This window comes from Osmia lignaria, chromosome 2, assembly GCF_051020975.1.
Source record: "Osmia lignaria lignaria isolate PbOS001 chromosome 2, iyOsmLign1, whole genome shotgun sequence".
In the NCBI taxonomy this organism is placed as follows: Eukaryota; Metazoa; Arthropoda; class Insecta; order Hymenoptera; family Megachilidae; genus Osmia; species Osmia lignaria.
This window is the reverse complement of record NC_135033.1, coordinates 6,579,103-6,603,743: the sequence shown is the minus strand read 5'-3', so window position 1 is coordinate 6,603,743 and position 24,641 is coordinate 6,579,103. Positions and strand designations below refer to the sequence as shown.

The 24,641-nt window shown below is 44.0% G+C and overlaps 1 protein-coding gene and 1 long non-coding RNA gene across 3 annotated transcripts in view; one reads left to right on the top strand and one right to left on the bottom strand.

The window, feature by feature from the left end:
- LOC117606897 (uncharacterized) overlaps positions 1-24,641 on the top strand; it is a 70,458-nt gene that overhangs the window by 43,750 nt on the left and 2,067 nt on the right. The window lies entirely within an intron of this gene.
- LOC117605898 (uncharacterized) lies at positions 13,827-15,009 on the bottom strand. Of its 2 annotated transcripts, none has more exons than XM_034327696.2 (3): positions 14,805-15,009; positions 14,501-14,726; positions 13,827-14,291 (listed from the first exon to the last, which is right to left on the bottom strand). In XM_034327696.2, exons 1-3 carry the CDS (start codon positions 14,885-14,887, stop codon positions 14,232-14,234), a joined length of 369 nt encoding a protein of 122 aa, XP_034183587.1. In that variant the 5' UTR covers positions 14,888-15,009; the 3' UTR covers positions 13,827-14,231. The 2 variants fall into 2 exon arrangements, with proteins under 2 accessions (XP_034183587.1, XP_034183586.1); XM_034327695.2 differs by having other exon boundaries at positions 13,827-14,278; positions 14,805-15,008.

The following is a 24,641-nucleotide window of genomic DNA, read 5'->3' as shown; positions in this document are numbered from 1 at the left end:
TTATGATTTTTTTTAACCCTTTGACTGCTGAAGATTCTAGGCTTGAACGTTCTGTATGTACGAAATAAGAATCAAGATTATTCGATTTCATTTCTCAGTTTATTTTTTCATTTGTTTTCCTTTTTCACTGTTTTGTCATATCATTATAATGTGATAACATATGGTGTGTAATTAGTAATATGCGTTGATAACTTTTATTTAATTATGATTAATATATACAAGAAATAATATATGGACGCAGATGCGCGTCCGATAACAGTCAAAGGGTTAATGAATTTGTATAATAGTAAGTTTAAACATTGGATTATACGTATCTACCGTTTTGCTTCATCAAATCGTATTAGTGTACATTTCGAAATCTGCCATTTGATATGCAGTAACCTGATAAAATTGACTTTGCGTTCAACGATTTCTTATGTTTTTGAAATTTTAATTGAGGAAGGGCGTGGTTCGAGATTCATATCATTAAACCCGTCCAAGACACAAAACTGAAATAACTCGGTTGATTCTTGATCACGGTTACAAGAAACATCGCAGACAAACGGCGAACATTGCAGTATTATCTACCAGTATCAACCCCGTCAAGAATATATTAAGAGATCTGTTTCTGTTTCGTAAGCAGTTGTTTCGAAACCGGGACTATAAAACACGAGAAAAGATCGAACACGGCTTCGAAAAGTTGAATATCTTTTATTTATTCTTTTTATTTTTCGTTAATGGAGTCGCGGGAGCAACACGACCGCGGGAGGAAATTGTGTGGAGGTAGACGCATTGTCATCCGCGGAGCGGTAAGAGAGTATGCGAGCCGCGATATGCAGACTCGCATCGCGTCTAGAACCCATAGTTAAGAGTTAGAAGCCCACACGGTAGCGAACATTGTTATTCAAATCAGGCATTGTCTCCCGGCCGGCAGATGCTAATTTTTCGGTCTCCGCTTATTACACGCTCGACCGTTTCTAATGCGTTCGGATGTAGAGCGAACGCGACCCGCTCGCGTAACGAATCGCCAGGGTACGTTCTCTCGTTCGATCGAGTCCGTAATCGCGGCGGATACTTGTCGACGCCTCGCGTTTTCCCGATACTGTGGCCGGGCTTCCCACGTAATTATGACGTTCGAATTTTAATCGAAAACAAAGGAATAGTTCGTTACGACTAGTTACACCTCGCTCGACTTTCTCCCGAGACTTTAGTCACGAGTCCCCTCGGTTCGTTACTCCGTTTCGTGAACTTGGAATCGATATTCGGATCGCGTTCGTGGCAATGGCGTTGTTTATCGCCGTTTCGTACGACCGCGTGCCGAATTTCTGAACGAACCCCGCGCGAAATAGTTCGCCGCTGATTCGTTCGAAAGGCGAGGTTACGCCTGTAAAAATCTGACATTTCGTGATTGGTTTGTTTAATTCGTCCAACCTCATGGATGGTGTTCCATAATACACATACGTTAAGAATTAGAGCACTTTTATTTTTATGTGTCTTGAGTATGCAATAAGTGATCGATGGTTAAGAATTAAAGTATTCGACTAACTGACCTACAAGCAACAGCCACGGAGAATATTAAATTTAGGAACAGGAAATTGGTCAACAGACCGTGTAGATTAATCGAGCACCTAACAAACGGGATTAGAATTTAAATCTTCTATTTATTCTTTCTTCGGTGATTTCGACACGTATCTTATCTCTTGCAGGCAGTCGAGTTTCGATAATTACTCAAAGTCTCATTAATTAACAGTCAAAATATCATCGCACTTACAATTAATTAAAGAACATTGCCCCAGCTTACTTGTACCAAAACATTATTGTTATTCCATCACTAGAAGCAATAACTGTTACATGTGACCGATTGCTCGCACACGACCAAAATTATCTATTTTATCCAACTCTTTTTTTTTTCACAACACGTCCATCTAAAATGGCATCCCATAATCATCGAGACGAATTGTGAAATAAAAAGGAAGGAGATATGCTTCGATGCGAGCGAAGAAACTTCGAATCTTTCGTTAGCATCCATCGATTGCACTCGATCGTTCGGATTCGATCCGCGGGCGGAACGGTGGCGCCGATCGTGCTGGTACGTACGTGTCAAGCGTAACGCGCTTCGCCGCTGCGGGATATTTTCGAAGGCGAACGATAGAGACATAAAGAAGAGACGTGCGACATCCTGCCCCGCGGGCGGGCATTGGCGAGGTATAAATCATCCGCGCGAGGGATTGCATTTCAATGCCCCGGGCTGGATAAGTAGCGGACGCGCGAGAGCGCGCCAGACCGCCGATACACGACGAGTCGAGCTTTTATTCATCGTGCGCAACGACGCTGCCACCGACGCGCCGCACCGCGTCGGAGAAGTGCATCCCTCGTTACAGATGCAGGGAACGCGTATCCGGCAAGCCTCCGTACCAGGACGCCGCTCAGGAGGGCCGACTCCTGCTAACTCGAACCAGCAAATCTTACCTTTTTTTTCTTTACTCATTTTCCTGTCTTCCTGTCCGTCACCTTGCTGATTCATACGAAAATTAGTGCAAAAGAAAATTATTTCAAAATTAGCGAATTCTTTCGACAAAAATAATTCTCTGCAATATAAATCACAACGAAAGAGTTAGAAATCATAATAATTTCTCTTAGACTATTCATCGAGGCTCATTGTTTGGTACTCAAGAAGGACCGATTCTTGTTCCCACAAATTTGGGGTGTTGCAACTTTGCAAATAAACAGTATGGTTGGGCTAAATATAATAAAATAGATGTAAGATGTCTTTGGTCTAGAAATAATTACATTTTTCAGTCCTAAAAGGAACCATGTCTAACAAAAAATATATCCTGGGCTGTGGTGCAAAATTTTTTTTCTCAGACTCTGGTAGCGAATGTGTTAATGAAATTCACCGTTTTGTCCGCGTTTTTCTGAAATTTCTCGCCGGAAAGCGAGACAAGGCGGTGCATATCTGGAATCGCGTGTAAACGCGCGAAACAACGCGGTGCACTGCACATACTCAGTCGAGTGCACACGATTCATGCAAGCACGAGAGAAGCCGTCGATGCGTATCCAGCTATCCACGTGCCAGGCGTTGCGTGCGACACGCCCAGTGCGTGGCTCGTACCTCACGCACATACGTGCCTCGCGAACCGAGATTTATGCCATTGGCCGCGAACCACACCGCTCGTTTATCGGCCGTTCCACACACGCGCCCGGATCCGACCAACGAATCAGCTGTAATCGCATCTCGTCGCGATCTCCCGGTCCACTGATCTCGAAAGACATCATCCTCGGTGATGGATGATCCGTCCACTCGGGTGAAACCGAGAAGACTTTCAATTTCCCGAAGAATGTCAGAAATTATGCTACCGATGGCATTTGATCAGTATTAGGGATGAAACTTGGGAATTTTAGCATTAACCCTTGGACGGCGGACCAAGGAGACAGCCCCAATTTTAATTTTTTAAATTCTGCACTGTTTCTTGAAAAATTCAAACTCTTTCGTTAAAAAATTGTTCATTTAATTTTAGCTTGATACTATCTTTGAACATATGAAAATATGCTTACATCACTTTTGCCAAAAGGAGAATGATGCTCAAGCATTCGAGATGCGGTGTTAAATTAAATAGGCAAAAAATTGACTTACACCAGTTTTGCATTAAACGACTCATATGTTTTGTAAATTTGGGACTCGATTGAACCAGGCTCCGCTGTTTATGGATTAAAAATGGACGCTTTAAAAATATTTAAAAATATTTAAAAATATTTAAAAATACCCCGACTGTTTGAGTCATGATCTCGAGTGTCAGGTAGGATTCGAAGGATCGCGAATAGAATTATCGAGGATTTCCTCTCGCCAACGTCCCTTTCCGTTGCTTATTGCCGTCGTCATTTCTTCATTGTAATGCGAGAGCGGACGTGTTCCGCGTTAGCAGGTCTCATTGCGCGCCAGAGATAATACATCACAGGCACCTGGTTAAGAGCGCAGCGCATAGAAGCGTGTACGAAGGGTGCGTAATGCAGCTCTCCGTGCCACGGGACGTGACCAGACGTAGAGCGTCCTGTGTCGATGAAGAAGAGGCACTGCACGCGGATGAGTCAGTCTCTTAGAATGTACGGTGGCGTCGTGGCCGATGGTCGCACGGGAATACGAAACGAGCGTAGCTACATGAAAAAAAGAGGGATGTAGCGAAAGAAACGTACGAGCGCCGCTGTTTTACCGCTTTTGATACCACAATTTTCTTCGATTCGCGGATTTTTCATTTATTTTCTCGGTAAGCTTGAAACATTGTAGAAAATTAGGTTGACGGGTTAACCCTTGCATGGATAAGAGGATGCTTGGGTATTTACTTGAATTATAGACACAGGAAATAAAGGGGGATAAAACCTTCACCGCGATCCATGATCGGTCAAAATGTTCGTCGATCGCGATCGTTTCGCGTGCGATTTTCCGGAAACATATCGCGGTCAACGAGTCGTCATTACGATGAGACAATATCGAGCAAACGGACCGTGAAGGCGCGTTGGTTGAATTATTAGACGAGCAACGTAACCGAGATTCAGCCCTTGCTCGCGATACAAACGTTCCTCCGCACGCCTGGAAACGAACTTTTCAACCGGCTAATCGACTCAATTTCCGTGCCACGAAAAATCCCTCGTACGGATCGTGCGAACAGGCAATGATTAACGCGTACACCGTGAAATAACGAGCTAACCTGCTAACCTAACGCTACGTGTTTACTCTACCGAGCCAATTCGCTTTTGTAAAGATGAGAGTTCCCGTAATTCGCGTCAGCTGCTGCACGCTTCGGCTCGCGGCAAGCGTGGCCCGTTCTCTCTTTCACCATACCGGCGAACGCGAAATGGAAAAAATTCGAATTAGGATTACATCGGTTTCATCCCGCTGGTGGATCGTGTTCGGGTTAATTCACACGTGCCGGATAGCTGTTGGGCTCAGGTGTCGAAGGCAATACGATCTTGATAGCGACGCTCGGTTAGCCAGCCTCGTACCGATCGTTTTGGTTCGACGCTCTTTTTCTCGGGCGAGAATTTTTCATCGCCATTATGTAAGGTAAATTGATGTTCGATCCTCGTTTGTAGCGCGTCGTTTAAAGAACCCATCGAACGATTTATTTGTTTTCGATCCTTTCTGTGTGCTAAAGCTCAGTACACACTTGGAGGTAACGTTTCAAACATTTCAAACATAATTTTGTTTAAAATTAACATAGATTTGAATACTTTCGCCGTAAAGATGGCTATAACCATAGTTTTTTTTATTTCTAAGGACCTATGTCAAATTTTAGGTGTTTGCAAAAGGGTTAATTCAATATCGAAGGCTTACATTTCAGTTAGAATTTCATAATTCTTTTTGACGAAGTCGGGTATAACAATTTAATATCGCAGCGATTCGTGACGCGTTTGAAAGATCATCTTTTATTAATCGCGAAACGGGTATGGACTCGGTCGAACGAGTAGCTTCGAAAGACTTTTCTCTTTGCGGAAGAAATCGGCATCGATTTGCGCGCGGTAATAAATGAGTTCGCGCGAAAATCCGCGCAATAAATCGTCGGGTATCGATTATTTCAACGTGGGTATCACCGCTCCTATTATAGAGCGTCTATCTCACGTTTCGTAAGATCGTCCGCGTGGAATGTGCTAATTAGTTCGAGCGACGACCTCGCGCTCGTGCGTCACTCTCTCGCGCGGATTTAATTGCACGAGCATCGTAAGCGTGTACGCAGATTTAAAGGGAGAGAAAGAACGATGAAGAGGAGATGGAGAAAAAAAAATGGTTATTCGTTAATTAACGAATGTATCGATCTTCGTTAGAGCGGCCAGGCTGATAGCTCGATCTCAAACGTGTCGACCCTGGCACCTCACCACGCACGGCTCAACGCGGATTCGATTTCGTAATCGACATCTTGAACTTTTACGCGAAGATACACGTTCTCTGGTCGCAGAAATGAAAATAAGGCGATAATACCTTTCGTGATCCTTCGCGTTGCACTTTCTCGCAATCTTCCCGCTTCTGTCACCTTTGTCTTTATTCCTTATTACCCTTTCCTTTCATTTTTCTCTTCTTCCTTCGAAAATGTTGCAATGAAAACATGGTTTTATTAGACACCGAGTTGATTAATCCTTGTCAATCGTGTTTGATTCTCTAATTTAATCCCCTGTACACGCGTGCAACTTTGATATAACGTATCTGTCAGCTTATCTGTCATAAATTCCAAATTTTCTTCTTCGTCATTCAAAATCGAGACTCGCATGTAACAAGTCAATTACAAAGTAACAGGATAAATTTTGTGTCTTAATCGTCTGTTCGTCAAAAGCGCTTAATCATTCGTTTTTGCAAACGTAGAAAATTCGAATTGTACAGGTGAAACAAGGATCAGGATACGTGTTCTCCAGGACACTAGACGTCGAGATTGGTGGTACTCAATTAAAGACGTTCTCGAGTTGTTCGCAGCAAGATTGGATTAGGTTTCTAAATGGCTTCCTCCCACGGTTCGTAGTTGCTTTCTTAACCCGCGAACGCGTGATGCTGCTCTTTTTTGATTATTTTTTTTTCGTTGTTACGCGTTAGATTCGTGGTATTCATTATGGAGGCGCGCAATTAACTAGCCGTAGAAATTGGAGGCGCGAGACCGGGGGAAAATGAAATGTAAATACAAATGTGTCGCATTACGACGAAGTCGTGTATAATTGCCCACGAAGCGAGCTCTCGAAGTCAATGAAATTCGCCTCGATGACGCGCATGTATATTCAGGACCGTTTATGCAAAGCGACGTCAATAAATATGCAACGATGTAAATGTCAGATATTTGTAGCGCGTTTATGGCCGTGCCACGACGATACTCACGGCCGGACGTTCGTTATATTTCCGAATTAAGGGGGATAATTATTTAGGTGGGTGCTCGGTTATCTATGTAAACGCCTCGATTCGCATTTTAAACGCCGCGTAGAGACCGGAAACCTATTAATAGACCAGCGGTTATTGACTGCAAACTAATTAACAAGCCTTTGATCGTTTCTGATTCATCTATAACTGAATCAGGAACTAGTAGGTAGATAAGGTGTCGATACTCCTCGATTTTAAAATAAAAAATCTTATCTGATCATTAAAGCATATTTCAGAGATTTAGGTAAAAATAAACTTGGCTCTTGCCATTCGAAAATGAATAATTTTATTTTAAATTAAAAAGAAATAATCATCATAGAAAATATTTAAATAGTATTTTATTTGAAATATCAATTCGATAAACATATAAGAACGGTATTTGAATTCATTTGCGAGCAGCGATGATCGTTATTTGCCCCGTTCCACTCGTCTCGTTTGCTCTTCAAAGCCGGCTCATCAAGAGGATCCGTCTGTTCGCAGACAGGCAGCTACACGCCACCGTGGACGTAATGTAAATTCAAATTTATTCCCACTGCCATTTGCGCGGGACGGTTCATTAGCACGATCCGCGGCGAACAACGCGCCTTTAACTGCCATGAACGGTTCGCCGCGGCGATAATTTAATTATTACGTTAGATTTGCTAATTCTTCGTGAGGGGGTGGTACCGGTTCGCGAGACCGCTTTTTCCTGGGGGTGGTTTAAATAATGAGAAGCAAGCTCCTCCTATCTTCGCTTGAATTCATTTTCGAGCACCGAAGGGCTGGCAGCGTTCTTCGTTAAAATCTTTGAAAATCTTCTTATGGGAATTTGAAAAAATTAGAAACCGTTTGGATGTTTATGAAGAACAATGGATACGTGAGAGTAGCCGGAGTACTTATGTATGTAGGTGCGAACGAAGCACGGTTGAAACACGATTCCTGGTGTTCCTCGGAACGAACGGGTATATCGTAACAGCACGATACAGAACTCGAGGCGTGCTCGCGTCTCGCGCGGAATATATATATCGTTATTTCATAATGGCCGCGGGTGGTGCGCTCGTCGCATATCATCGGGGCAAGTTACGAAAGGTATTGGCCGACCTCGTGCCGCGGGAAGCAAACGCTTCGACACGATCCGTAACAGCCTGGTTACCATTAGATTGGACGCCAGCCATGAGTCAACCAGGTGAAACGGAGGGTAACAGGAGGGCAAAAATTTATTGTAACGTAGGTAGATGGATTGATTAATGACAAGATAGATATCAGTTTCCAAGCCTTGCTCCTGAACTATTCCGACTACGTTTGATTTATTTTTTCCACGATACTATAATAGGAAATAGTTAAAATTTTGCGTGAAACATTTCCTGATTCCAATTTCGTCAGTTTCGAAACAAGAATCTCTAAAGCTTATAGCCTACCAATAAGTACCGTGCGTCGCCGATTTTCCGGAGGGATCTTTGATATCTATAAGGAAGCATAATTCTAAAAGAAGATTTACCGAAGGAAATAATTTTAAATACCTGTGTCTATATAAAATTTCATATAAAATAGAGTGGATTTTTTATTAGAGTTTACTGCCCATAATGAAAGGGTTAATGGTCCTTGGACGATTCTATCGAAATCGCTGATATGGATCAGAAGTTATCGTTAGCAACAATTGCGAGCTGTGCTTTTGCAACAGCGGACATCACTTTTCCCGCGACACAATTTACAATACCGAATCAAAGCAAATTGCTGTGCGTACCGCTCGGCCAGCTCGCTCTCGCATGCGTGCGGCTTACAAATGCCCGGCGATGGCTCCCAATTACGTAAGATTATGACATCTGTGACACAATCGTGTACACGCGTGTGTGTAACGCCCTCCTTCCGTGACGGTCGTCCATCGACTCTGTTTTTCTCTCTTTCTCTCCTTCTGGTACAACGTTTTTCTCCCGCAACTTTTCAACTTTTCCAGCACACGACTAATTGCCACCCGCGGCGGCACTCGCGTTTTTTTTTCTCTATCGCGACCGTGTTTCACTGTCACCGTTCGCACACTTATTTGCGTGTCATCTCGTTCGGTGCATCCTCCGCGTCGCTCGTAACGTATTGTTCCATTGTGTCCCCTTTCGACTCTAATCTTCCGGTCGTTTGCTCGCCTCTCGAATCGACCGTTTGTGAAATTCCTTGGCGAAGAGAAGCGTAATTAGATACACGAAATCGTGGGAGGTTCTTCGGTCCGATTCGAAATTTGAATATTCGAATAACTCGGAATCTTTCAGGCACAATTTCGATACACATATAGGTACGAAATCGATTAGAAAATATAAGAAAAGCCAGGAAACTTTTGTTCCGCTTTGCTGCGTCCGTACGAGCGCGATGCCGCTTTGACAGGCGTTAAAATCGCTCGAGAGCGTGACGTTCGAATGCACCAGATGCGCATCGCGTGCACTGGGCGTTCATGATTGCAAATTGCGGGAAACATTCGAAAGCATCCGGGGCTGTCGCGGTGGACGGCGTCGTTCGGTTGATTTTTCTTGCACGCTGTCGAAGCAGTGACGCGGAAAGTGCCGTCTTACTTCACCTCTAATTAAGCTGGTGTAACTTTAAAGGATTTTTACCGCGATCTTTGGGCCTTCCGAGCGGATTATGCAAGGCGAATCGTTCGCCAGTTCGTATAACATCGATTGGATTTCCTTTCTATCTTATTACAATCGCTAGAAAAAGTTGGAACGTATCTAGACAAATTGCTGTTCCAGATTTTTTCAACGAAATTATCGGTCTCGGATGAGACGCGAACACTTGATTGGAAATTGATGATTATTGATGCGAGGGTAGTTAGTTTGAAATTCAGTATTCTATCGAATTTAAATTCAGCCATTTTGATTATAGACTTGGTATTCATTTCATTTCAGTTAAGTCAGTTTCTTCATCCTAAAAATTATTATTTATTCCTTATAGATTGCTTCGGTTAGGTAACCGAATTTTACTGGAATTAATCTTGTATAAAGTTTATCAAGCATAGTTTCATAAGAATTTCATTAAAATTCAGGTTACGTAATTTAACCGCGTTGTTAGTTTTTTACATTTATATTACATCGTGCGTTTGAGGAAATCGAAACGAAGTAACAGAAGTGTAGCTGATAGGGTTTCGGTTTAGCGAATCCGAAGATACCTGTTCGCGAAGCGTGTGAACGAATGGTTGATTTCAGTGTTCAAAAATTAGCACGTCTTCCCTCCCCTCGTAGCCCCGTTTCCGAGTTATTAATCGTCGGACTGAGAGAAATGAACGTTTGCCCCGGCTACATCTCGCAACGAATCCGCAACCGACGTAATTGGATTCGAGCTTAATACATTTATAATGCAAAGTTATTAACCTAACTAACGTATGATCGCTGCAATTACGTAGTTGTGGGTTTTACCGGCTTAACGAGCGATCTTGAGAAACTGTGTTGCCCTGACGAAAGCTACCATTGACTTGGGATGGTCGTCGATGTTTGCGAACGGGTATCGCTTCTTCTTATCGAATACTAAAAAAAACACAACGGTTTATGTTTTAAGATGTTCTTTAAAATAGCTGCTATTCTCTTTCTATCTCGCCTCGTCAGTAGGACTCATTGCGTAAAATGCCCGCAGAAATTCAGTTATTCTGATTATGGAATAATTTATGCAAGTCGAGTTGCTTTGAATTGTAGCTTTGAAATCATTGAAAAAAAATGTGTTGATTATTATTGTTGGTAGTTATTATATTTCTTATTTTTATTTGATTATAGAAAGTGAGAGAGAGAGGGCTGTTTAAAGTTTGGAAAATAAAATCGTTTTTCGTAAATATCGCGAGAACTCAATCTGTGGGAAAAAAGTATGCATTTCCATTTTAAAAAATAATGCAATCGTTAATTGCACGTGCATTATTTGCATTTAAAAAAATCTAAGGACCTACCGATGTAGAGCTCTTTGAATCATTTAACTTTCTCCTTTGGCATTTTTTCATGAATGCGTTAATAATAGAGTTATCACCTGAAACAGTTGCGTGGCCCACCCTGTATATATTAAATTTGTGGTGATAGTCAGGGATGACCGACACAGCATTCATTGTGTTAAATGGAAGAAATAAAAGAGCCGATCGGTAGGCAGCGAAACAAAGAATATGATTTCGTTTTCATATTCCGGGGGCGGGCGTGGCGACGAGCATGGCAATGAGCTTAAGCAGCCTTACGGCCGGAAACGAGGGAGGCACACGCGCATCCGGCGATGCGAGACGTCTACGCAAGATACGATCCTCTCCACCTTGTTTCGTCGCGCGGGAAAAGTAAGATTTCTTTCTTAATCCCGTGGATTCGAACGATGACTCGGAGAACTTACGATCGACAGGGTAAAAAATGAAACGTGGACCCTGTTTATCTTGTTTCATGGTCTCGAGCAAGCGTGAAAGCCATTTGCAGGTTCATTTTCCTCCGATGGTTTCGCTACATAGCGTGTGTCTATATTTTCATAATACCAAGCAGCAATTTGCGAGTATATAACGTTTATGCAATAATGACGTATTAAAATATGCAAAATACAGAGGTGAAAATAATGAACGATCTTTAAATCGATAAATTCTTTGATGAAATCTATTCTACATAAATTACTCATCTTTTTCTTGGTCGAACTTAAGACGGTTCGACGAAATGTAGATTTCGTTGTAAACACCGCGGAACACGAACGTTCACCGATCGATTCTCGCGTGAGGGGTGATTCACACCGATTCCTTCGACAAACAACTCGAGATCCGGATACGCCGGCAGAGGTGATTTCGTTATGTAACCCACAGAGAAAATACCGTGGTTCTTGCAATTAGGCTTACCAATAGGGGACTTACTTCGATCGCGTGCCACGACCAGGAACGATGCAACTCTTATTGCTACAATATAACAATTGCACGACCGTAGGACGCGTGTTGCAACTCCCTTGATACGTGTATCCGTTGCTTGAACTTTTCCAATCAGGCGTTTAACAAGGGTCTTCTTTTTCTCAGGGAGTAAGCGTTGCTTCATGCATCGAGATTTCGCACGTAAAGTTTCGATACTTTTGAATTCGAGGATATTTAGAGGCTTATTAGTGCTTCATAACAATTTTTATATAAATTCTATCTATAAAATGAAAAGAAGATTTCCTGAGAATCTAAATATTTCTCATTATTTTCGGGCAAACGTTAGCTCTAAAAAGAATCCCAGAAACGAATGGTCCAAGAAATGATCGCGAACCCCCGAAAAAGCAGCCTCTTCTTAAAATTCTCACGTCTTAGGGTAACGTCTAAGCCGAAGAAGAGGGTTCGTCTTCTCGGCATTAAGAGTCAGTTCGTGGTGCAACCGGAGGTTCCAGCTACCGTGTACGCATAATATGTAAATGTATCGTCGTTCGGGCTACCAGAACGATTTGCACCGCGCAAGCTGGCATTTAAGAGGCACGGTAACGCGCTGACACGCGTTGCGATCGAGCACGATTTATCTGAGGATTGTCGCACGTCGAAAGCAGCGAGTATCGTGCATCACTTGGAGCAACAGGACGAATTCGAGTGATAGATCTGCTCGTTCCGGTGAAATATGTACGCGAAGTAGCGTGTGCTTCGCACGCAGCGGATAACTGGTGACTTCTGGGAATCGCCACGTTGATACAAATCAAGCTTCCGTTCCCGTTGTTTCGGGGGAACGGTAGAAATTTGTCGAATTCATTGAGATACATTTACACGGTTGCCAGAACGCTGACGAGCTTTTTGTCTGTTTGTGAAAATTTGTAGACCGAATGGGGTAAATTAGGGTCTGGAACGCTTCATTTAAAATGATTTCTTCAGGGGTACTTTATAATAATGTGTACGAGAAAAGAATATAAAATTTCAATTTTGTACTTTTAACCCATTTGCTATCACGATCCCCAAATGGGGATTTGAATATATATATATATTTTTATCACTTGCAATAGGATTATATTAAATAAAATGTTAAATAAAAATATCAAAAATAAAAATTTGGCAGTTAATGGGTTAATATTATACGCCATTTTCCACTAAAATAAGATAGTCCCGTATAACAACGTATCATTCAATATCGACTGCTTTGATTAATAAAAAATGACTCGTATGATAGAATTAACCATCCCTATTAAAACTCAAGGCTAATTGTCCGACATGAAAACAATCTACGCCAACCGTCGTGAGACGAAGAAGAGGAACAAACAGTGAGCAATACATTTCCAGCGCCGGCGGTGAATATTTAAATTCGAGTATCGTTATGCGCTTCGTGGCGCCAGCCTCTCTAAACGGTGGTGTTGTCTCGACCCGTAAGAGATAGCTTGTGAGAGAAAAAAAGAACAAAGGGTTCCCCTTTTTAAGAAGCGTACGCAGCCACCTGTCACCGAGTCGAAAAAGCAAGACCAGTGGCAGTCTACCGGTAACGATTCCTCGCCACCAGGTCTGCGGGTTATTCTTCTTTTTTCGTTGCTCCCTTCTACGCCTATACGTCTCATCCCGTTCACCAGGTTTTCTCGTCGCATTCAGCGGAAATATTAAAATGCCCCGGCGAGTCCTGCACATGACAATAAGTTCTTCGCGGTCCGGACGTGCTCTGGATACCGGGTGTTTCGCTCTTAAACTACCATCCGCGTATACACGCAGACCGTCACGTCGTTCCGTCCTCGTTCGTTCCTCTTCCTCTCGCAACGGGCCATCCTACTCGACCATAATTCGTCGTCGGGGTGTCCCCGAGGATTTGAAATGCACGCGGTGCACATCCTGTCCGGGAAAATTCAAATGAGCCCGGCGTCGACGTACCGGAGATTTGGAAATCTGCTCGAGCCGCCACTTTCTGACGGATGGAATTGCGAGACAAGACCGGGAACCATTGGCGTAACTACCCTTATGCCGCCAGAAATGATCGAAATAGGGAAAAAATCATTCGTCAATTATGAGTAGAAGGAAATGTTAGAATTAATGAAACAAGTTGATATATATGTGATGGATATTTATTAAATTATAATTATCGTTGCAACGAATATTTATATATGAAAAAGTTGTTCCAAGTACACGCGCGTACTTGGTGTCAACGCGCTTGTAGGCGCCAATCTAAGCGCGCGACACCAAATTTAATTTAATCGCAGCGACGTTTACATGAACAATGTACTTTACACGACGTCTGAAGTACAAAAAATATTGAGAAAGATTGGTTCGTCAATGAATACAAAATTCAAATGACTCACGTCAAAAGAGCTACCTCATCGAAATTAACAAAGATCATTTGCGAATACCCCCTATATCCGCTTCGATCTTCGTCAAATCGTTTGCAGGCTCTTCGGTTGATTACTAATTTCACATGTTTCGTTTTAAGCCAGCCATTTCACGCCGACGTTGTTGAATAAGTAATGCACCCAGCTAGGTACGTTGTACGGGAAAGAGGAATCCCGGTATTCGTCCTTTTCCTGAAAAGAAAATCTATTCAGCTTTTAGAAAAAGATAAGATCTATCAAAAGTACATCGTTTTTCTTAAAAGCTAAATAATTTAAAAATTTGGAAAAACAACTGCTCTGTATTTCTTCAACAGAAAATTATCCCCTTTCAGATTATACCACAAAGTATCTTAAACACCTTATAAAACAATTTACAAATAGTTTATTTAGTTGACTTTTGAAATATCGTCTTACCGGTGATTGAAGATCGATAATTCTTTGACTCTTTTTTCCGAAGTTCTGCACGCACAAAACTAATGCATTCGCTTCTTCAATTTTCGGATATTTGCAACTTTTCGATTTTATTTCAGACACCGCTTCTTCAATATCGTTCACTGACTTCAGGCTGGCTTTGTTTGGTTTCATAAACACCGACGTTGGACGTTGCAGTGATACGCCCTTCGTCAATGGTTGAACCCCTCTGCGATCGATAGAATTATAAATTTGTTAAGAAATTCATTTTCTATGTACGCGACAGCCATTTTCATACGATACGTACCCGTTTTGTACATGTTGCCGTACGCAAACTGCTGCCAAAAGACACAGTGCGTACATCGGATTATTCACGTAATGTAGTTGCATAATAGATCTCTTGGAATTTCGGGGATCAGAGACTGGAACTCTGACGAATTTCGATAAATTTACTTAGAATTTTTGGTCGAAATATCCGCGTAGCCAAATGTTGATTCCTATTCTTCTGTTTAAAAAAGGACGACTATCGTTGATCGATCGATCTACTTCGATCACGCTCGATTCTTTGCATCTTGTGCGCCACCTTTTGCGCAAACAAGAAAGATTCAAAATTATATAATTTTACATGTTTTACCCTTTGTCGACTTTTGGATTCGCTCCTATGAGAAACTGTTTTTGCAATTTCTTATTATTTTATTGTAAATAGTTTATTCGTTTCGTAACATCGATCGATATTAAAACAATGTCAATGGGAAGGGCGAAGCCAGCGTTAATGACAAGGGAAAACTAAGTTAGACGACTTTTAACGAGTTCCGCGATTACAGCTATACAGGGAGCGATTACACGAAACGTTCGATTATTATTGTGTTTCACGTGTTTAACGTCGTTTCGCGCCTTTCACTTTTCCCTCGTTCCGAATGCCAGTCTCAAGTTCAATATCTTTTTTACCTCTTTGTTCGACGACTAATATCCACAGGTATTAACCTTAATTTAACATTAATAACAAAGAATCCCCTTCAACCCCTTCAATGCTAAAAAGTGATCCCAGTCAGCCATCGTTAAATGTTCAATTATTTATAGATCTTGTCCTTAATAAGCGTACGATTATAGTAGTTTAAGGTGTTAACATTTGAACATCCAGATCTTCCCAAACTTATTCTTTATTACATTTTACAAGCTTATAATTTCCGTGCGATGTTGTTTCTTCTAGTAAACGCTCGAGCCATGCTCCTTGAGTAGAAAGATTATGAGGATCATCAAGGAATCGTAGACACGAAGCATCATATTGTTACGAATTTCATTTGATGCGTTAATAATTCTACGTTGCATCCCTTTGAATTACTACTTTGCACAGGTTCATGAGCTTGTTAATATACAAGGATGATAAAACTTTGAACTGTTCCAAGTTCCCTGCGATTCTTCTTGAAATATTTTATAAGCACTTGACCTTTGATGCAACTGCACTCGATGCATCCGTTATCTATTGCAGAAATGAATCATTTATTAAAAGTATGAATTTTCAAGCGAAACATCTCTAATCCTTTAGAAACAATGTTTTTCAAATTCAATACTTATCAGTAAAATATTTTGCAATTCTTGGAAGGATGATGGATATTAAAAAATGACCATCAGCATCGAATCTCTTCCCATCAAAGCGACTTCCGTTTCTCCTATCACTGTTGCCGATCTCTTTCGATCCTCGAACCTCCGTAACAGCGGGAAAATATTAAAATTTGCCAGGACCGTAATCGTAATAAGTTATTCTTTCAAGAATCCTGACGTTATCGTGGTACGATCTCGGGGGCGACCGATCCCCGTTAGTTTCCATTCTATCGTCCATTTCGTGCGACAAAGATGGCACAGGCAGCAGCTCCTGGCGTGCAAGAAGGGTCCGTTTTGAAAGCGTCGGTCAGCATCTCAGCTGCCGGCGCGAGATCGTGAGAAGTACTCTAGATCAGCGAGCAGGATCTACCCAGGTACATATCGCGGGGCTGTTAGAGTCAGATCGCTAACAAAGTGAGGATCAAATAATAACACGTTAGGATCGCGCTGGCCGAAGATAGATGGCGCACGGTGTGAGTGAATAATTTGATAATGGCGGCGGCAGGAGCGACGCCAGCGAGCGTAGCAACGCTTGGTACATTCCGCCCCCGCCGCCTCCTTCTAGGATCGAGGACGAGAAGACCGGTCGAAGAGGGAAGATGATCTGCGATCGTTGCTCGAGATCTAGCGCTCGTTTCCTCTTTCTCGCGCTTCGCATGTCTCTCGCTCGCCTCTTAAGCCGACACCGTCTTATTTTCTTCCTTCCACCATCTCGTCCCACTCTCGATCTTGAAAGATCATGCCGCGAGATCACGGGGCTGTTCGTGATATACCCACCGCGCACGGTTTATCCGCGTACCACGAGAGATCGCCTTTTCTTGCCCCGTGTAAAGGGATATTCCGGTGTTTTCGGGATTTTTGCAGACGACCTTAATGGCGGATGATTGTGTGCCAAAGGTAACCCCAGGTGAAAATGAGCCGTCCAAGCGAGATCGTTCTGTGTAAGCCTCTAACCCTTGAACGGTAACCGACCGATCCGTCGATCGTACGTATTTTTCGTCCCTCCTCTCCCTCTCATGGTCCACCTTAGGGAGATCTTTCAGAGATGGCTGTTCGCCGCGATCACGAGGTGTCTGCAATTTTGTAGCACTTTGGAGCGCAATAAAGCCCCCCTTCTGCAAAGTAGACTTCAACCTACTCGAGTTTCCTTTCCGCGGGAATTTTTATTAGCCACCGATGCTTCGCAAAATTGCACGAATCAAAGTAGATATACGCGTCGAAGGTTGAACGTCAAAATCAGGTACCCCCTTTGAATAGTTCAGTTATCGATGTATGATTCTTCGAAGAGTTTGATCGCGATTGGAAATTTTGCGATTATATAAAAATCATAGGAAGGATCCTCGTCGATTTTCTGCCGGCAACCGCGTAATTTACGCCCGCGAGCGGAACACCGCACAATTACCCGTATTTATACCGTCCGGACGGCTCTAATTGCCTTGTGTAATTCTCATAATCGTAAATACACGCGTCAAAAGGTGTTGAAACCGCAGCACGCCTGGAGGAGCCCAGGGCTCGATAAATAAATCACGGACATAGCCGGGGCAGATACGTAATCTAATTCCGCGATACGAGTAGCGAGAGGCTCGAGCCGGGTCGAGAGCGGAGGAGGCCCGGCAGCCTCTTTCTCCAGCTGATGGAGACAGATAGTTTATGCAGAAGACGTTGAACCTAACATTTCAGGGATCAAGGTGATACCTACCGGGTTTGCTTGAAATGGCATCACAGAAACGTTCGCTCTCTTCTCTCTTCTCGCTCTCGTCTCACGATCGGAACGGCTGATTTCGCGTTAACGCGCGGCCGCGATTATTTCGCGGAGTCACGTTAACTTGATGCTCGTTCGACGATAATGAGTCTTTCTATCTACTATACGGTTTGCTCTCGGTGAATCATAGAGAGGCGCACGTAACGCGTGGACGTGTTCGGGGTCTCGACGTTTTGAATAGATTTTTCAACGGGAAGCCTGTGGGAAAGTATTTAAAATAGTCGGCGCTCGATCGAGAGCACAACGATTATATGCATTGTTTCGAATGGAAGCTGTCCAAGTGCTTTTGTAACATTACACCTCCGTAAATTCTCGAAAGATGACTTTCGAGCAGACTCGACGATGGAACCGAATGAATAGGGATTTCCTAACATTAATGGCCTGCCGAGAGGCGTTGGATCTCGAGGAAGAAGTTGTTCTTGCCGCTTGGCACGGCTCGTGACCGTCGCTAATAACAATGAACACCTTGTAACCGCTCGAACCTGAGGCAGGGCCGTATCAATGGTTAACTTGGTTTCGTTTCTTCCGATGTTAATCGACATTGGTATACTTTAGGGGCCATCTTTACGCGAAGGTCGTCGAATTAAGATTCTGCCTTTAGTCGGACCAAGGACTCGATCCGACATCCTAATTCATTTGCACGCCCGCATGGTAGCTCTTGACAACCGAGGACAGGCAAATTTAAAATTGCTACTTCATATTTTTTTATAAATATTCGGTGAATTATGAAATGAAATTATTCGAAATTCCTCTCGCGTTACGCGAGATTACGCAAGCGGGCCACTTGTACAGGCGGGTACTGCCAAATTTTCGCTTGCATCCGTCCTTCGGTTTCGAGGGCAAATGTGTCGCACGGCCGATTTTCATTAGCCGGATTTCACCGTGCGGGATCGCGTTCCATTCTAATCGATCTTCGGTTACGGCGAGAGGCATCGACAAAAGCCTCCCGCTTAATTCTAAAACGTTTCTAACGATCTCTCTGCTTGATATTCCGGCGACGAGCGCGAAATGGTGGCTCCGAGTGGCGAGTGTCCGGTCGTTTGTCGAATTCGATCACGTACCGTTTTAACGCTTTACATTGAACGCAGCGCGTGCTCTGTGTAGAACGTCGGGCCCGGTTTTACATGTCCGTGGATGATTGTGTTGAACGGCTGGCATAGGCGCGACAGTGTGCGAACGGTGAACGCGCGTGCGTACGCATAGAGACGAGAGGTGGGTGTCGAGTTGTAAAACAAAGTGCTTTCAACCAAGGGACGTTGCAACTATGCTCGAGAATTTATAGAAGACACACGTCGAGGACGATCGAAGTCGCAACCTTTCGGCGCCGCTCTCGGAAATTAACCGAGGCTGCTCAGGGCTTTATTGACACGTTGAGCGTCAGGTGAATGGTATCTGATACAATTCAGGCTTGCTATTCTATATAATATCCTTGCTACTCGCACCGTTCATTAGCGACGAGAATTTCGTGATCTGGCTTTCGTTTCTTAAAATTAATAGGTGAACGAGAAACAGAAAGAAACAGTGCGACTCTGTCAGTATTATGCTTTTTATCGCATCTAGGCATAAATCACATTTTCGTGAACACCAGGTAGAATAAATTACTCGATACTTCAGCATTCGTGGGTGACATTTTTCGAGGTATCTCTGGTGAAGCATAATCAAATCGATCTAGAAATTTAATTGCACAACCGTGGAACGTTCTAACGAGCAATCGTTGTCAAATCTTCCCGCGCTTGCGGTTGTTTATATTCTCCGAACGGTATGCAAATCGGCCGCGACCCGTGCCCCTAGAAAGCGTATAATTACCGCGCCGCGGTATTTTAACGATATGTTAATCGTGCAATCGGTGTCTCATTGTAATTAAATTAGTAACTGCCGCGTGATGGCGGTACGCAATGCCAACGACAGGCATTACTTGGATCCCGTCGAAAAGAAATCGTCGAACCCGTCCGCTCGAACTTTCGTCGTTCGTCCCGGTGGTATTTCGTGGCACGAAATCGACGCGGTTGTTGCACGCTTTCGATATGTCGAACGGAGCGGTGGCCGACCTGCGCCCGTGAAAATCAATTGATATGTGTCACGATGCTCCGAAAGCTTCCTTGAAAACGCACCGGATGCGCGAGGGGGTTCGTGGCCGACGGGCATTGTCTCCGGGGCTCCCTCTTTCATCCGACCGACATGTCGAATGCTGGATGCATATCAATTTATGCCCGATCTCAGAATTCACTCTCCGCGCCGGTGAGCCTCCTCTTCTTTCTCTCTTCCTTTCTCCTCCCTTTTCGTACTCGCGGCGGCGCCTCCGCGACGTCCGGCCAGGCATTTCCTTTCGATATCACGTATGTTCTTACGATTCCCCGTCTACCGTCCCCCGCGTCGCAAGTAAATCGGTTCTACAGATTCCTGGAACGAAAATATCGTTTGAACCGTCCCGCGACGTTTCTGCGCGTAGGTACACGCCCATCGGCGAGTTTTCACGATTCCCGAAGGTAGGAATAGTAAATTGGAAAAACCGCTCGTGAATGATGTACGATTGATTAATCTCTCGGCGGATAATAACGAAGGTGGCTCCGACCTGCTCGGATATCGCGGAGATTTCGAGGGGTGAAGGGATGACGCGACGGTGGATCCATCAGGCCGCCCCTGGCAGAGCCGGGACTCCATCAGTATGCGTGGGAGTCGGTGTTTCGAGGACCAGGAAGTGGGTGTTGCTGCACTCCATAATTCACCGGGCGTGTGCTGGTGCTCGAGCGTTCTGCCTCCGTGCTTATGCGGCGTCGAGAGCCGCGCTGCTCCTCCTGGTCCACGATTCAACCGGACGTATCCGCGATGAAGACGTTCCCGCTAACGTTTCAAGAGGCCACGCCGCGGAAAGATACAAATGCGGAGCCTTGCACGCTCGCGGTTATAACAGATCGTCTAAGTACGAAGTGCGTTCTTGTTCCATCGAGCTGGAGCATCGAGATCGGTCGGTTCATTCGTTCCATGCATCGTTCGAGATTTCTTTGTCGCGCGTGTATCGCGATCGCGCTTTTCCGCTCGCTCGTATAGCAGTCTCGTGCAAAATCGTCGGGCTAATTGGAAAAATAATCGAAGAGGAGGATCGCGATGCGAACGGCTCGGAGGCCAGCTGCCGAGGTCGATTCGACGCCGAATGATCCTTCCCCGTTCTATTCGTGATTTAAGTCGCCAGCGAAAAAGTGTTCCGCTAGATAACGACGCGTGGAAGAGAAGCAGGACACAGCTAGCGAGTTGGCGGGCTTCGAAGCGGCGCGCCGCGCCGCGGCGGCTATCTGCAATCGTACCGGCAACCAATTACGTTTGCTGAACCGGAAAACGTCGGGTCGTATTCCATGGTGGAGCAGCCGGGGCCTCAAATTATAAATCAGACGATAACCCCTCGGCTCTATCGTTTTCCCTCTTCGTTCCTCTCGCGGCAGCTCGTCGCTAGCCGCGAGTCGAAGAAAGGAGAGAAGGAGAAAACGGCTCCGCGGCCAGTCGTGAGGGCTTTTAAGCTCGTACATCACCAACGTGGGTTACGCCTCTCGTATTTGCTTAGTCGTGCGCGATCAAGCGGGCGCGGATAAGCGCGCAGATGAAACAATTAATAATCCCCACGAAACACCAGCACCGTGGGCCAGATGTTTCTTCGTCGCGACTCGCTCCTTCTTCCTCTTCTTCGATCCCTCCCTCTCTGGCCTCTTCCGCCGCGCTTGTCGTGCTTTCAACCACTGCACTCGGGCCACTCGAAACTCGATGAAAATGTCCGGATGAGAAGTACTTTTCCGTGTATTCGTGCAACTTACTGCGTTACGCGTGAATGCATCGTTAAGAATTTTTTGACTAGAATTATGGTTCCATTATCTTGCGTTAACATAGCGATTTGCGATGGTTATTAATAATGCTTGCGGGCAAAGTTGAAAGCTGAAATCATGCACCTGTTGTAATACACGATAATGTGCACCTTTATACTTCTTAATTATTCGAAAATATAAGTAATAATAATGATTGTAAAACGTATATTGTAAAGCATGCGAAAGGAAAGCATAAGTCACGATAACAGCAGCCAGGAATACGATCGTTTTGGAAAATTGAGCGTAAGGATCGTTCCCGCGAGGACATAATAGCAGCTCGGCCAGGACATCAGGAATTGCAAGGTTGCGCGAACGAACACGCGATACCTCGGCCTGAAAAATGACGATACCGCGGGCTATATCTCAGCGTCTGCACGAGATATCTTAATTATCGGGCAAAAATTAATTACCGTAACGCCCACCGCGTCCGTGCAATGGAACGAAGGCGGCGGGGACTCCCGTAGGGCATTTGTGGGAGTAGAACACCGCTTACCTGCTTCGCTGTACACTGTGATACCGTGAAATTTTCGACTCCTCTTGAAATGATCCTTTCGCTTCTTCCAGTCCACCTATTATTTTTTACCGATACGTTTCTCACGCCCCATCTATCGGGGGCATTAAAGTTTCTCAATTAACCCTTGAACAGCGGAGCTTGGGTTAATCTAGATTCAAGAATATTAACCTAAAGTTAAGTAAATGAAGAACAAAATTAAATTAAAATTGTGCCTCTCTTCATGGTCCGCCGTCTGAGGGTACAAATAATTGATACTCTTAAAACGGGAACAATTCCGTGGAAGTGAAACTTAATTCGAATTAGAAAGCACGACGGTGATAAATGATCCAATACAAAACGGTGGCCGAAAAGGAGACATCGATCGTTTTATCGACACGATTGCTAACGAACCACCGACTCAACGAACTCTTTCCTATCCTATTAACCGAAAGCCGCGTTCTTCCCATCACGGCAACAGTTTGATATCTTCTTCTAATTACGGCGACGCGCTTTCCAATGGTTACGGGCGCAGCTGTTATCGGGCATCGCGCGGAAACTCCGTAAATGCGGTGCTCATATTGAACCGATGATAAAATTCCGTCGGTTGTGTCCTTTAGCGGCGATCGAGCGTGCTACCGCGTAGATACGTTTTCCAGATCGTTTTGCATTCCATTCGTATGCTCGTCTATGACCCGTATCTGGTTATATATCGATCGCTTGAAACGTACTGAGAGAATTATTATAGGCGGTGGTGCTCGTTTAACCCTTCGCTATTAACGTGAATTTACAGAACATTGTTATTAACGTCAGTTAATATTAATAATACCAATTATAATCCGTTAAAATTATAGCCGACATGTTAATAAGGGTTCTTCCTTAATAAAAATCGTTTATGTAGGTACCTAATATTCAAGCAAAGTATCGTAATACGCGAGACAGATAATTATAGTTTGATAATTATTAGAATATTTTGGTTACACGGGGGTTCGCGATGGTGTAACGAAGGGTAAATGCAAGGACGTGTATTCGTGGAAGCGTATCAGCTAGGAACCCGCGCGAAAGCCTGGCGAGAGTAACACGAGTAATTTCAACGATGGAAACCTGGGCCTGGCTGCTCGCCACGGACCCGGCTGCTTGGTGTGGGAGTCTCGGCCGTTTGGGTTCAAAGGTTCGCGATTATAACATTCCGGGCATGCCGTTTCGTGTGCATCAATTCGGTACGCCAGTTCCCTCTTTGCGGAGTTCACAGCCGCGGATCCGCTCGGCTCCCTTGGCTTTTCCCTCTTTCCTCCTCTCAGCGCCCCTTTTCTTCGGATGCTCTACACACAGCATCGCACGCTCGCGGTTGTCGGTCGAGGAGGAGAAGCAGGGCGATCCTTTCCAGGAAGGACCTGTTATCCGGGAATCGGTAAACGCTTCATTTTCCCCGCTCTCTTTTCACCGTCGGTTCGTTTGCGCGCTATCCTCGCTTTATCCCACGTGTTGCGCGCTCCGATGGGGTCAGCTTCTGGTTCTTCGTGATGGTTAAATACTCGAGGGGAGGCCGAATTGGACGTGCAGTTGCTGAAACGAACCGACCTATCGTGGAAACGAAGTCGGGAGTATTGATTGCGATATACAGGGTGCATCATAATATGTGGGCAGAAGTTCATCGGTTGATCTTTTGTACAGAACATTTTATGAAGTACTCATCTAAGAATGTACATTCAATTTTTTTAAAGAAATTGAAAGGAACAGGGGGAGAAAGGTTATGTCAGCGAGCTATTAGGCAAGAACGTGTTCAGTCATAGGAAGGTTTAATTGGTGAAAGGGTTACTGGAGTCGCCAGAGGTTATTATAGTTCGCTTCAACTATTTCTTGCTTCTATGTTCGAACCAAATAATTCACAGTGTTCTGAAAATAGCCTCGACGATATTTCATCAACGATTCGTTCTCGTTTTTCGTTTTCATCTAACGTTTGTAATTAACCTAGTTTTTTTAATTAGACATTATGAATCGTAAAAACCTTGCTCTTAGATTTCAATCAAGTTTAATAATCAATTTGGTCATTCTACAAAAAACAATTCTAAAGAATCTCGTGCTAATTTAAAAAAAAAACTTTAAATTATTTCTTTAAGATTTATTGCAAAATTTCACTAATAATTCTAATACGAAGGACAGAATCTTCCTTCTAATTGTGGACAGCTGATAAAATTTTCACGAGTGCTTTAAGTTCTCATCGTTATTCAATTATGTTAATTAGATAATTTCTTCGAACAACTGGCGCTCATCAATATCAAAGTCGGCTGTTTTTCATAGAATTTTTCCATGTCGATCGACGGACAACGTGACCGACGTGGGTCGAGATTACAATAAGGTGACGTCAGTGAACGTGTAGCCGAGAAATAGGAACGCTGTAAACTAGATCACCATGGGATTTATAGCCTCTCTTGCTTT